General features: G+C 48.7%; 1 protein-coding gene across 1 annotated transcript in view; it reads left to right on the top strand.

Annotated features, from left to right (window-relative positions):
* The window catches only part of LOC101070153 (adhesion G protein-coupled receptor L2-like), a 67,706-nt gene that overhangs the window by 11,821 nt on the left and 41,522 nt on the right, over positions 1–14,363 (top strand). Inside the window, 1 exon segment of the mRNA XM_029831049.1 lies at positions 5,059–5,260. Coding sequence (XP_029686909.1) covers positions 5,185–5,260 — 76 coding nt within the window. The 5' untranslated portion in view covers positions 5,059–5,184.

Below are 14,363 nucleotides of genomic sequence, written 5' to 3'. Positions count from 1 at the left end.
TTTCCCCCCGAAAGTGTGAACATCAACACATCACCTGCTGGAAGCATGATAACGTTGGTGTGTGTGTGTGTGTGTCGCCGGTGTTTAAGGCCACTCGTGGTTTCCGCCAGCGAGCTGGTGGTGAGCAGTGTGTGTGTGGGTGTGTGTTTGTGTGGATTGAGAGTAGGCTGGGGAGTGTCGAGTTATGAGTGGAGGAGGTGAGAAGTGAGGCTGTCAGTACATTTATAAAGAGACTGATTGAAAACAAAAAAGAAACCTCTGTTCCGTGCCACCGTGGAGCGGCGACCAACTGCTCCGGGGTCAGTCCATTCACGCTGGTGACAGGCAGCAGCTTCCACGCCACCCAAGGCTGAATATTAATGAACTAAACGGAGGCACTTTCCTCCTATTTAAAAAAAGAACCATAATAACATATGCAAAAATGCTCAGGTTAAATATAAAACGGTGCATCAAAATGAGTTTGTTCGACAGTTGTTCAAGAGATTGTACGAACACACACACTCACACACACACACAGACGACGGGAAATCCCACAAGGTTCCCATTTTCTGTGACGGATGGACGCGAAACGTCTGTGTACCTCTTTAGCCTCCGTCCTTCGCCGCAGCGACGGGCCGCACGTTTGAAGCGGCGGACGGATGCGACAAGTGCAAGTGCACTCGTGAGGTTTTACTAATGCACGCCGACACCAGCGGCGGTGGGTGGAAGCGCCGCCAAGTGAGGCGGGGGCTTCGCACGTTTACATAAATAAACCATCAGAGTAGCCGGCAGACAACGTACATAACCCGCTAAAGAGCTAATGGCAGCGGCCGCGGCGCTTCAGCGCGCTACAACTTTGACTTTGCTCGCCTCCCGTTTGAAAACCGACCGCCGCCGCCTTTTCACGCTGCTCAACACTAACCTGGTTGTTCCGCCGTGCTCGTCTTTGTTCCTCGCACTTTCCCGAGCTCCTATTTTTTTTTAGCGCAGCCTTCTCCGTTTCACCGAGCCCATCTGCCCGCTGGCGCTGTCTCTTATCTGCTGCCTCAATCATTTAGCCAAGAGCTGCTAAACACACCAACTGTTGTGCTCCTTCGGTAGAACTCTGAGGGCCCGGCACCTTTCCCAAGGCTGGATCATCTTCACGTTCCCCCCAGCCGTCCACCCCCTTAGATGACACTAAAACAGCAGCACCGGTCCCGTTTTAAGCCTGCTTAAATATGACACAAACACCATAGTTAACATCTTGGCTCCATCTGGGCCCACCAAAGGTGCAGATTGCAGGCAACAACCTTTGTCTTCTTTATTTGTCCACATTGCTTGTTTTGGCTGACTTGTCCTTAACTAAAACAAATGTAGTGGTTTTTATATTGTAATAAAAGGCTGGGGAATAAAACCAGACCGCTAAAATGTCCGTTCCTCTTCTCTCACAGATAAAATAAAACCATTGTTGAAAGAATAATTAAATGTCGCCCCAGCGCCGCTGTTTATAAAATGTGCGTTTGAGTTATTAGTTTCCTTCATCCGGCCAATCCAAACCTCAGATTCTGCGGACGAGGCCGGTTTCACCTGGACTTGCTAAACCAGACTGGCTTTGGTTTTTAACCGCTCCGAGCTTCAGATTACGGCCTGTTTTGTCTGAGACCGACGGTCTCCGAGCCGAGGAAGCGTGCTCGCTGGCAGCCGAGGCTCTCTTCATCACCGGAGGAGCCGAGGAAATGACATCACGTCCCTGCAGGGTCTGGAGGCTCAGCCCTGACAGGACTGTCATGACAAAAGAGCTCCTTGGGAACGTCAGGCTGCAGCGAAGACAGGCCGTCTGGAGGCTGTGTTTTCTTAGTTCCTGTAGGTTCTCCTCTCCTACGTCTCGCCCATCAACCATTTTCTGATGTTTTAATTTTCTCCCTCGCCTGAAACTAGGCCGTGAGGGTGGGGTGGGGGCGCAGAAGGGTTTCCAAATGAGCGCTTATTGGAAGAACGGGAGGAGGATCATTGTGTTGGCCCAGCAGAGCCGCGTCTCTATTTCACCGGCCGGGTTTTTCAGCGCACACTCTGCGCCGCCGAGTTCTGGGCCGCTCTTACTTGATATGTATGTATGCGCTCTCTCGCCGTCTCCTTTCGGTGTTGACAATTGAAAATAAATTAACATTCCTCGGCTTTATTTTGCTCTCCTCTGAGCCCGTGGAGAAAACTCGGAGGCGAAGCCTGGAGGTCAGGCCGTACTCACAGGCTGTCAATCCTCCGCGCTGACCCCGCCGCCCCCTTCTTTCTCCCCCTTCCATTCTTCTCCTTCTCTGCTCTCCCTCTCCCGTCCATTTAGTCTCTACTGGCTTAGACAACCCCCCCCCCCCCCCACACACACACACACACACTCTTTGACTGGAGGCCTCTCCAGTGAGACAGACACAAGCTTTGTGGACGCAGACTCACATTCGTTAAGCCGGCTGTTGCGCTCCGTCCTGGTGTTCCACGTAAAGACATGTGGGCCGTCCCTTTCCATCCATTAATTTTAATTATATTTTAATTGCCCTCCATCCTCTTTTAAATGCTTGCTTATTATTTCTATCAGGCTGATGTGAAGAATTGGCCGCGGACTGTGATTTCCCCCATTATCCTAACGGATGATGCGTCCCCCTCCTCGAGTTTCCACCGCGTCGGCGCAGGAGACGAAAGAAAAACAGATGTACGGAGTGTTTGCATTTCATTTTTCACGACCGGGCGGATTTTTGTCTCATTTCCAGAATTATATATTGTTAATAGTGAAGAAATCCTGAGGGAAGGAGAGCTCCAATGCTAATGAAAATGAATAACTTTTATTGAGTCAGTGGTCTTCTGCTATTGTATATTTGAGCTCATTACATGTAGCACAGGTGGTGACAGTTAGTTAGAACTGAGGACTCTTTTTTAAATATGTGCCTCGGTGGAACGTGGTGATTATTATGTGGAAATTGCTGGCTGAAGAGCGACCTCAACTCTCAGGCTTGGGGAAGGGGGGGGTGTTGCTGTAGTTAATTCCTCAGATCAGTCTCTGTGGGGTTAACGATGCCTCACTTATCTCTGAAAATCATTTTCTGCATGAGAACAATCGAGCCCCCCCTCCACGCCGCCCCCGCCAGGCCGCCGCGTTCCCTGATGTGAAATTATGATACGTCTGTCAGTGCTCGTGTTAAGCATCTCGGGGTTAGTCGCTTAATCCTTTTATCTTAAGACCGGACCGGGTCACTGCAGAAATCCAAGACAGATGACGGTATTTGTGCCCGCCACGGGTCCGAAGAAGAAAGAAGACCTGTTGCCCGGCGGGGGCCACGGCCAATGGGGAAGAAAAGGCCCCGGGGTCGGCCTGGCGGGCTCTCGCCCCCTGGTGTCTGGAGGGTCTGTGCGGCTCAGCGGGTCAGAAGGGCAGGGGCTGCTCCCCCCAGCAGTCTCCAGTCTCCTCCTGTCTTAGACCATTATGTGTGGCCCCTGTCCCCAGTTCTCATCCTAACAAAAGATAAATGGGCGAGGAAGAAGTCGGGCACGTCTCCGGGGGTTTGAAATTGTGCTGTTGATACCGAGTGTGTGTACCTTCTGCGGAGGCTCAAACTCGTCGCCCCCATTTGGATCTTATCAGATCAGGATGGGCGCCACCAGCAAGTAAACACTGCAGGTCAGATAAAGACACAAAGATCTCATGGCTCACTGGGAGCTTCCCAGCTGCTCAGCCGTGGTGACCTCCAAGGAAAATAAACTGGGCCGGGGCAGCCCAGAGACGGTTCTGGTGTGCGCTCTCATTACCACTCCTGGCATGGCACCGTCAACATCGGATCCGGCGGCGGCTTAAATTTTCTCAAAAGCTTTCAATATTCTCTGGCCTCTGATTGCCAAAAATATCGGACCGCATTAGCCGGGCCCGGAACGCGATGGGAGCCGACTGCTCCGCTCCTCAGAATCGGCCTCATTATAAAATCATAAGCACGGCTGATGGGCTGCTCTCGGAGCAGCGGGTTCTAAGAAAAGGGAAGCGTTGTGTAGTAAAGGGTAAAGGTTTCTAAAAGCCTGTTTAAGCATGTTCAGGCAGGGTCAAGGACATCTGATGATTGGTGTCCGTGATCAATGATTATCCAGATTATTAATGTTGTTCTGTTCTTTCTGTGTGATTGTAATGTTGAATATGATGTTAAAGACCTGAAAATGTGATGAGATGGGGTTTCAGAGGCGTGGTACAAAGACAAGAGGTTGTCTGTTTGAGCAAGAGATTGCCTGTATGGAAATATGGAAAAGTGCATTTAGCCTCTGATAAGAATGATAAAATATACATAACGGTGGAAAACGGGAAAAATTGCATAATGAGAAGGAGGAGCCTGGGGAGGAGTAAACCCAGGCTCCAAATTGTATAAAAACTGGAGATTTCTCGCTAAGTTTTCAGACTTAGCCCGGGCTACCTCTCATGCATGGTGAATTGTGAATCTTCAATAAACCATCATTGGACCGTGAACCAGCTGACCTTGACTCATCATTCGACTTTGTTGCGGCAACTCACTCATACATCAACCCATTGGCACTGGCATAGGCATTCTGACTTAAGAAAAGTGTAAGTTTATTAAAGCAATTAGACATAGAGTAAAAGCCACAACATTTGGCCGCCCTCGGCGTGTAACATGTCCGCCGCCGCGCGACCGTCTGATACTGATACACAGGCGTGTCTCCGCTGGGGAGATATTGGATGATGACCGCAAGAGAACAAACAAGATACATAATGTCTCCATATGTGTGGACGCATGTCTGCCTGCGTGTGTGTCCTGGGTTACGCGCGCGTGTGTGTGTGGTATTTCACATCCCTGCACGGTGTTTGGCTTCAGTAAGCGGCTTATCCGTCTGGCATGTGTCCGTCTCAGGCTCTAACCTTTGGCCACTTTTTTTCCCCCAGACATAAGCTGCACACCCCCCCCCCCCCCCCCCCCCCCACACCCCCAAATAAAAAAGAAAATCCTAAAGACGCACTAAAAAATTGCCTTTTTATGAAAAAAAATAAACCTTTTGTGTGACTCAAGGTGGCAAAAATCCCTCAATTTGTCGTGTGTTCTGTTTTGTGTTCTCCAGATGAGAAGATAACTGCCGATGGCACCGATCGTCAGGGTTGCTCCAGTCTTTTCCCTCCCCACCTGCAAGACACCGAAGCTCTATCATTAGTCACCCGACACGCGGATCGCTTGCACACAACGCGCCATGGCCCCTGCACTGTGGAGGTGTCCAGTGTTCCGCCGCCTCTTGCTGCTCTCCCTCTGCCTCTGCTCCGTGGAAGGTGAGTTACCATGGAGCTACGAGCTAATGGGATTCTGGTCAACCTTTAAGAAGCTACTTATCATTCAGCTTGTGATGAATTTATTAGCACACATTCTCTAGCATGTGCTAATAGTTCCCCTTCAGTGGTTTCACATTGGAAATGTGGGGGAGAAAACGAAATGTTTGAATAGAACAGAATATTTCTGCCAGCGAATCTGCGGCTCAGCTTTTCTGGCCGTACTGGGATGCACCAGAGCGGAGAGAATACACATGTTTTCTGCACCAAAATCATTCTGTGCAGTCAGAACACCTGCAGAAGTGTTTACTGAGCTCCAGACAGCAGAGCCAAGAAAACTGTTAGTGTGTTTTTAATCATCTTTGGTGGCAGGCCGGGGTTCTTTTTGCTCCTCGCTCTCGCTTCTGATTAGTAGATTCAACTGTCATGAAACCCTCCCGTCTATTACACGTCCATTAGATCCACGATGCTTCTTAATGATGACTATAACACACACGCGCGCACACACACACACACACTGTGCTTGTCGCTAAAATAACTCAGAGTCGAGTGTTTGTGTTGTGCCAGGGATTGATTAGATATACTGATGTCAAAGTTCCTCCTTTTCAATGTCGGATCCCTTTCGCCTTTTATTCTAGGGTAGACGGATGGCTGCGGAGCGGCCCATCCTTCAAGCAGAGAGGCACTTTAGGATGGGGAGGATAATTTTAGATATCAGAGGAAGGTCTTACTGCGGCATTTGGAGAGCATCCTTCTGATTTATTCCGGCTTGCAGAGAAAGAGTCCCGTTTGAATTCCTTAAAGAGGAAAACTGCTTTGGTATGCAGAAAGTCCGGGTTTAGGGTTTCAGTTGATGGGAGGGCTCTCAGGCATAAGAATGCATATTTGCCCATCCATCAATAACGGAATGCGTGCGCGAGTGCGCGCGCGCAAGTGAGTCTGGAAAACAATATCCGATTCTGTCCACATGCCACTCACCTTCAGCCCGTCCTGCCCCGGGGACCGGCGTCCCAGCGTGTGTGATCTGTGTTCCTGTCAGAGTCCCCCCAACAAAAAGTCGACTTGATAATTACCTCCTGTCCCTCACCGGGAGCGAATATAATCGGGTTATCCCTTCCACTCAGGACATTCCTGCCTCTTTGAAACGCGACCGAAGACAAACTGATTTTCCTTTTGTCTCTGTATCGACGTCCTCGGCCATTCTGAAGAACGAGGAGCAGCCCGGCCTTTGTTTTGAAAATCTTTATCGACCTGGGTAAAATCAAGTGGGATTAACGGCTTCTGGGCAAATATAGCAAATTCAGTGAGACCAATATGGATGATTCAGTTAGATTCAGAATCCCTGCAGCACCTACGTCCTGTCGTTGTATATCAATAATGTAAAAAAGACGGTATTACAATAGCACCTTTTCCACCGCAGGGACCTTTATCCCTTTTCTGGAACTTTGGAAAACCTCTGCGTTATTTGCACTAAAATCACCCCCCCCAAAAAATCTCCCCGTGGCTCCGAGGTCGGGTTTTTCAAAATCCCTGGAATTCTTGATGGGCGGAGCCTGTTCTGAAGAACGCTGATTGGTGGAACGCACTCGCAGTCTTAATTTCATTTCTACAAGCCCAAACGAAAACCGCAGAGATGGGGCAGGGGCCGGGAACTAGGGAACTAAATTAGCTGTGTCACTCTCTCGGCCCGCTGCTGTTTTGGGCCGCCTGAGTTTTTATCAAAGTTATCTGAAAGACTGGCGGTCCACCAAAAGCACAAGCAGCGTTTGTTCAAAGCTCGCTGGTGGAGTCAAAGCTCCGAGCAGCCTCGGCAGATATTTCCCTCAGGGGTCGGTGGAGCCTGGACCTCAAAGAGATTTCAGATCGGAGCTGCTGCAGGTGGTCAGGCACTCCATTCCAACTTTGTCACCTGAAGATTACGATTTTTCAGCTGCCGCGGCTCAGCCAAGAAAAAGTCAATAACTGCGGGTTTAATGTCGTGGGCAGTAAACACGCTTTGAGCCGTGTCGTTGGCGGCAACAGTTTCACGAGCCCACACGTAGCCTTTTCCATCGTGTCATGAACAACTGCGGAGGGAGTTCACGGCAGGTTCCTTCTTCCATGACGCCGCCGATGCGCTCGCCGCCAAAGAAACGACCACGTTTTTGAGCGGTTGCGGCTGCTGCTAACATCTGCGACAAATAAGCTGCACTGCAATTTCATGAGAAACTAAAAAAGCACCACATGTTGCGGCGATTACAAATTCCTCTGATTTGCATTGGGAAGATGGGAAATGTTGGACGGAGTTGGGTTCAGACAAAGGAATAGCGAAAGTGTTAGCATCAACAGGAAAACGGCAGCTATAACATCCGTTAGTGCAGGAATACTCAACAATACCTCTTGTTATTACAGTATGAAACATATACAGTGGTTGAATGGTTATTGTTATATATTTTACACAAAGCATAAAGACAGGCATCTCTACATCGACTCCTTATCCACATCTTGTTTTCCATTATTTCCCTCTCCGTTTCCTCCACGTCCCCGTCCGGTTATATAACGTAACTCTGAAACGGTGCCACCGCTGGAGAAAAGTAGGTCACGCAGGTATCAGATCGTTGGGGGTTTTTTTTCAGTCTTTTTTCCTTTCAGAGGATCCAAACAGATTGTAAAGGGAGGAGATGACCAGATTGAATGGGAGCAGCCGTCTAGGTGACGGGGGCAGCAAAGGCACACAGCCACTCTGGGTGAAGGAGAGCCATTATCTGAGCCCTCAGAGTAAAGAAAGAAAGATTTCTGGGGGATTATGTCGTGGAGTCAGTGTCAACACTTTCAGGTGGCTTCAGTCTCGTTTAAATGCCAGAAGAGGAGAGCTGGACACCTCTGCCTCGGGGTCTGAATATTACAGCGAGGGGAAATGTAGAAGATTATGTGGTTTGCCTTTGTTGGCGGCGTCATATCTGCACATACGCCAGGAGGATCAGAGCGACGTCGCGGTGTTTGTTTTGATGCTGTTGTAAGGCAGCGTGGGCAGAGTGTGCAAATAAGGGACATTAATGCACATGGTTTTAATGGAGACATGAATTTATGGGGGAAATATAAACACATGCCGTTTATTTCATTATTAACGGCGGCTGCAAGTGCTGAGCTCAACAGACGGGTGGAAAGGTTAACAGCGCCGCATTTGTCTAAAGTGTTGCCAAACATTGTGCTGATGGAAGAGGCTCCCTCTTGCCACACTGGTATTTCCAGTCCCGGGGTTGACAGAATGGGCGAAGCTATTGTCTCCTAACCCCACTTTTGGCCCCGAGCCACACACATCCAGTCTGTCATCCATTGATATGCTTGGCTTGCCATTCAAATCTCAGACCGGAATGCTGCGGGTTCGTGGCAGGGGCGATCATGAATTATCAGTGAGACCATGGGAGATTCGCAGATGACTGGTCGTTCAAGCGAGAACAAGCACAGAAGAAGAGAAGAAAGAGAATCTTATATGGGCCCTGCCTGGAAATAAACCAGGGTTCATCATCTGGATCGAATGGGCGTTCTCGCCAATGGATTGCCGTATGGAGAGGGATAAATCATCATAACTCATCGGATTTTTCTCTTTCGGATTCCTGATGTCGGCCCTTGACCGCGGTCCTCGTCTGTACTGCGTCCAGATAACGTCTCCCCCATCACATCGTTGAACAATGCGCCGCTTAACTCGGAAATTTGGAATCAGGACTTGACATGAAATTGAAATGAATCGTTAGAGGACATGAAATTGAAAATAGAGTCTCCGGGACCGCTGTTTTCCTCCGACAAAACGAAATTGAATCCCGGCCTCGATGGGGTCATCCCTGATTATTGCAACGGCGAGTTCTCGAGTGTGTGTTTTCTGTTGCCGCAACAACAGCAGCACCATCAAATAGGAGAATGGATTTTCTCCTGTCGGGAGAATCTCGTGCTTTATTACGCGTTTAGCCCCGATCGTAAACGTCACAGTAACACTGCCTGCTGATGAAGAACCGCTTCATTTACCCTTGCTGCGCCTTCCCTTTCCTGACAGTTTGATTTCATTCGCTAAGCATGCTTTAAATCTCGCTCGCTGGCGGCCATTGGACTCACACCCCCTGTATAAACATGAGACCAGATGCCTGCCTCCTAAACGCCGTCCACATTTTATGCCCCTCCAAGCTCACTAATTCAAAAAGTAGGAGGGTCCAGACAGCGACCATTTAGTAGTTACTTGGAATTCAAACTTTTTTTTTGCCTGGTGTCAGGAGGCTTCAGCTGTCTCAACACAGCAGCGCGTTTAATCTTAAGAGGAAGTGCAAGAGTCAAGCTGCTTCTTTAGAAACACGCAGTTCTTTTCTGGGGACTTGTTAGCATATTGCAAAATCCGCTATTGGAAAAGAAACAAAGGAGTTTTCTCCGTGAACACGATGTTGGGTTTTAATGGAGTTCAGTCTTTGCTCGCAGGCAACATCAGCGCAAATTTGATCGAAAGGGAAACGCACAAACGCACAAACACAAAAGCACACATGTAACACTCACCACCGAAGGGGCAATGTGCCGCAGCAATCAGAGCAGATTGTTCTTCTGACTGAATACCTGCGGCTGTGAATTTAGTTTTCAGGACCCGGCGCTCCAGCTGTTGTTTTCACGTACCTTTTTTAAGGAGGGCCTAATTTGCAGGCGTGTTGTGTAGCGACGAGTAAAAGAACACCGTGTCCAAGAGTGAGCAGCATTAAGGATGATAGTCTGGGTTAAAATATGGATTCTGTCGAAGCGTTTGCTCAGAGTTTGCACGGGAGAATTCCCGACACCTCGCCTCTAAAGGCAAGGAAGAAGAATGACACCCAGAAGGGGGTCTGTTGCACCCCCAGATTTCCAATTTGCTCCTGCTGCTTACAGGCCACGAATGCATCTTTCTTTTACATTTGCGGTATTAGTAATCTCCTCAGGCCGAGAGGCTGTGCAATCGAGCATGACTGCACATTTTCTGAGCAGGAATTAAATGTCACCTCGGGGCGGGTCACCTACAAACAAAAGGCTGCCGGCCCATTTGCAGGTATAAACAGTCCGAGATAAGGAAAGCCTCTCCTGACGTGCAGGAAATTGAAAACTGCGCATGCATGCGAAGAGTTTTACACAAAGGACGCCGTTGTTTGCTTAATTCTGCCGATACGGAGACGTCCGTCGCGGCGTCGCGTTCGAGGCACTCCGGTATCATCGGAGATGAGGGGCAGGAAGCTGTCTGCCACCAAGACCTCCCCATCTGCACATCTCTTATCAGCGCCCCTGTTTTCTGCTTGCATTGACTGAAATGCCCGTGGAAGGGAATGCGGCAAGGTCACCACGCTCGGGCCAATCAAAGTGGTCAGTGTTCCAGAGATAGCAGGGAGGAATTGGCAAGCCATGTGCCTGGATGCTTCATTTTTGAAGAATCACCTGGTCAACTGGGGGGAAGGGGGGGGGCAAAGGTAGAGCAACTACGTAAAGGTGGATTTTTTCCAAATTAACATTTGAAAGAATATGTAAGAGTTACCGTTGACATTCAGGCTGCAGCTCCCAGCCCCAGCAGTTCAGGAGAACCCCTTTTAATATTCAGATGGTGCTACGCTAGCAGATTCGCTTTCTTTCTGTGAGATCCTCTCCTCTTTAAATTCTTTGCCCTACGAACTGTCCGAGCGAAAACCGTCAGACCAACTGTTTACTTATGTACAGCAGAACTCGGCTGCGTTGGATGGAGCTGGATTTGATTGTTCCCCGATCGGGCTCGCGTCGATCAAAACCAGCATGAAACTCCGCCTTAACCGCAGCAGAAACTGCGCTTGATTTAAAAGAAAAGAAAAACACGCCACATATGTCAAAGCAAGGGAAGCCTAAGGTAAGGTAAGAGCGGTCTGTTTGAACACGTGTCACTCCATCAGCTCGCCACTGTAAATAGCGTGAAAGTGGTGTCGCTGGGGCCGCTGCGGGCTCCGTGTCACACCTGCGCCTTCCATCACAATTTTCCCTTCATTATCATCTCAAAGGCTGATCTCTGTTCCCCGTCCTCCTCTTGGTCTCCGTCTCATTATTCATGTAATCCGTGTTCCAGTCGCAGCTCCTCCTGACACCTCGTCTTCGAGGCTCACCGAGCGCGCCGCCAGGCCGCCGCTCTGCACGGCCGGAGGCGGGGGGTTGATTACTGCAGAGGGGGGAGATTCAGCAACCCGAAAGAGAGAAATGTGCGCACGATGGAGCAACACAGGCCTCTTTTCTCCACCCTCGGCCCAGAGGGAGGCACCTGCCTGATTCCTGCACATCTTTTGAGCGAAAAATCCAGCTTTGAGTTTAAGATGTAGGTTCGCGGGTGCTGCGGTATTGACTTTGAGAGGAGTTAAGCACCACTCTGGGAAGAAGAAACCTATGAAAACCCCCCACTGCACTCAGAACAGTTCTTTAACTCTGCTCTTTCTGCATGTTTCATCAACTTCTCTGCAAAAAGAGTGACGATACATCGAACCAGAAATGAAATAATTCTGCCAGAAATCAACCTCTCTTGGGAACATATAGGACTTTCATTCATCCTTGGATAGATCCTTTTTTTCTTTGGAAATGTTTAGCCTCTATGAAGGCTGCTTTTACAGTTATAAAAGGGTTGTTTTCTCAATAGACCGTACAAGGTGTAGAATCATGTTGCGCTTTAATCTGAGGGATGCCTCAATGGAGCGAACAAATCAGACTTTGCATCTGGTAACGTCTCCCGCAGCTGAACCTCCTCTTGACATGTGTCAGTGTGACTAACATTAACTTTGAGTCCTCTAAGCATTAAGAGTCTTATGGGCTGTCGTGATGTAAGGATGCTCTCCTCTTCCCTGGGTGGTTTTCTTTCACGTGGGCCCACAGGGTCAGGGATCATCCAAGCGATCGACAGAAGAGAAAACCTTGATTCCAGCAGGCAAATAAAGACAAAGACATGATCGATTTCACTTTCTGTGCTTTTTCATTCTTGAAGCTTTTCCCTCCCCTGAGATAGTTTCTTTGTGTCTGTACTTTTGTATAGTTGAACTGGCTCTGCCCCTAAATCCAAATAATCAGTTTCACTTTGGGTGATGTTACATTTACAGTTATTCCACACACACACACACACACACACACACACACACACACACACACACACACACACACACACACACACATTAGAACAAGGAGCTTTTCTCTCTTCTTTCTGTCAAGTTCTGCTTCAGGTGCTACTTCTTGTGGAGTCCCCCTAGGCACTATCCTTGGGGTCCATTTTCTGTCTGTATCTTCGTCTGCTTGTCGCAGTGATTTTGAAAGGTTCCAAAGCTTCAGCCGTGGTCTGAGCCAGGTTTCCCTCTCTTGCCTGCAGCGTACCCAAAACGCTGCAGGACACCCCCAACCTGGAACACGTAAGCCAGAGCACATTACCGCCATGCTGGCATGCCTGCGTTGCCAAGTTCAATCAATTTTAAGTCATTATTACCATTAAGTTTTCCGAGCGGACACCCTGTCACGCTTTCCAAATAGGTCTCTCGTGTGTTCCCCGACCTTGTAAGACAATGTTGCTGTGGCTTTATTGCCCTTAATATTGTTTTTAATAACCTTACATTGTTTTAAAAAAAATCTCTTTAGCTCTTTACGACCCTTGTGGCCAACACTGTGTTCTGAAATGTGCCGTCTGGAATAATCTTGGATTGGATTAGAAACAGGACCGATGTGTCGTCTGGCCAATATAAATCATCCACCCAGAACAAGGCATTTCAATATGGCTCTGTCATACACTGATCTCTGGTGCTGCCACACTGCACTGCTCCTGCAGAGGTCCCCCCCCCCCCATGCTGCTGGTCTGGAGTCTGAATATGCCTCAACAGTAATTAGAATTCACATCCTGTTCTGGATCCTCTCTTGTGTGCACAGTATTTCTCCGCATCGCGCCCTGATTTGACTTATCGTGCTGCTTGGAGCACCGAGCGTAACGGCTCAAAATTTGATGCATTGAGTGTTTGTTTCCTGACCGAAATACTGAGATTCCAAACGTGCTAATTACGTCTTTCGCGAATTCAGCATTCCCGTCTAACATTGGGACCATCTTGTTAGCTGTCCCTTAGCCAGGAAAACAAAAATCGTGTTGCAAAAGTAAAGTTATTTTTGGGGGGAACTTAAACTAGGCCAGGAAAATAAGCTTTTCACACGTATGCCAAGTTTTGTAGTCTTTGTAGCCATAACAGAGCCAACTAACAACCCCCCCCCCCCCCCCCAAAAAAAAAACAAACGCTTGAAACCCCTGACAGAGAAAACTTAACATGACCCGCCTGATCCGCTTGCTGTCTTTAAATGGACCAACCTGAGGAGTTAAGTGGCAGAGTGATCTGTCACAATTTACTCACTGCAATCCAACAAAGTCCTGCCCTCACATCCCTTCAAGGAGACACACGTCGGCACCGATTGTGTCGCGTTTTCCTGCTGCATGCTAGAAAAAGTCGTTTGTAAAGTCATTCAAAGAATCCAATGACAAAACTACAGAGCCAGATTTAAAAAAAAAATCATCTCGTGTTTATACACTGAAAAGACCAGAAAGAGAGAGGAGATATGAGCCCTAGCTTTGGTCTGACCACAAATGGATGCCGTCCTATAGGGCCAGTTTCTATTTTAGAGTTCTGATATCGGAATCAAGAGTGTCTGATGGCAGTCATCTGGGAAAGGCAGGCGTAACCCCGAAGTTTGTGGTCTTGTCTGACACCGTCTTTAAAAACGATTCCCAGCAAGGTGGGATACAGCAAAGACTAAAGTGTCTGGGGAAATGCCGCCGCTATGTCCGGCTATCTTTTCTCGCCGTTTCTCCGTCTGAAATGAAACATTGTGGCATCACGGGGGGGGGTGGAGAGAGAGGGGTGTTGTCTGTATTTGCAAAGGCAGGTGTTATTTTGCAAATCCCAACTCTCCCCTCTCATCTCGCACCTTCGCCCAGCACATCTCTCGCTTCTGATGTGCAGCCGTGTGCTACATTTGCAAACTTAAGTTGCACATTTTAGGTGGCGACACTGGACGCCTCAGTGATTTAGGGACTGCTCAGTTTTGAGTCATGTGCATGGACAGGGAAGTGTCTTTTTTGTCTTTTCAAATACACAAAGGG

This window comes from Takifugu rubripes, chromosome 22 (genome assembly GCF_901000725.2).
Source record: "Takifugu rubripes chromosome 22, fTakRub1.2, whole genome shotgun sequence".
NCBI classification, from domain to species: Eukaryota; Metazoa; Chordata; class Actinopteri; order Tetraodontiformes; family Tetraodontidae; genus Takifugu; species Takifugu rubripes.
Note: the sequence above shows the minus strand (reverse complement) of the source record. Positions and strands in the feature narration are given on the sequence as shown.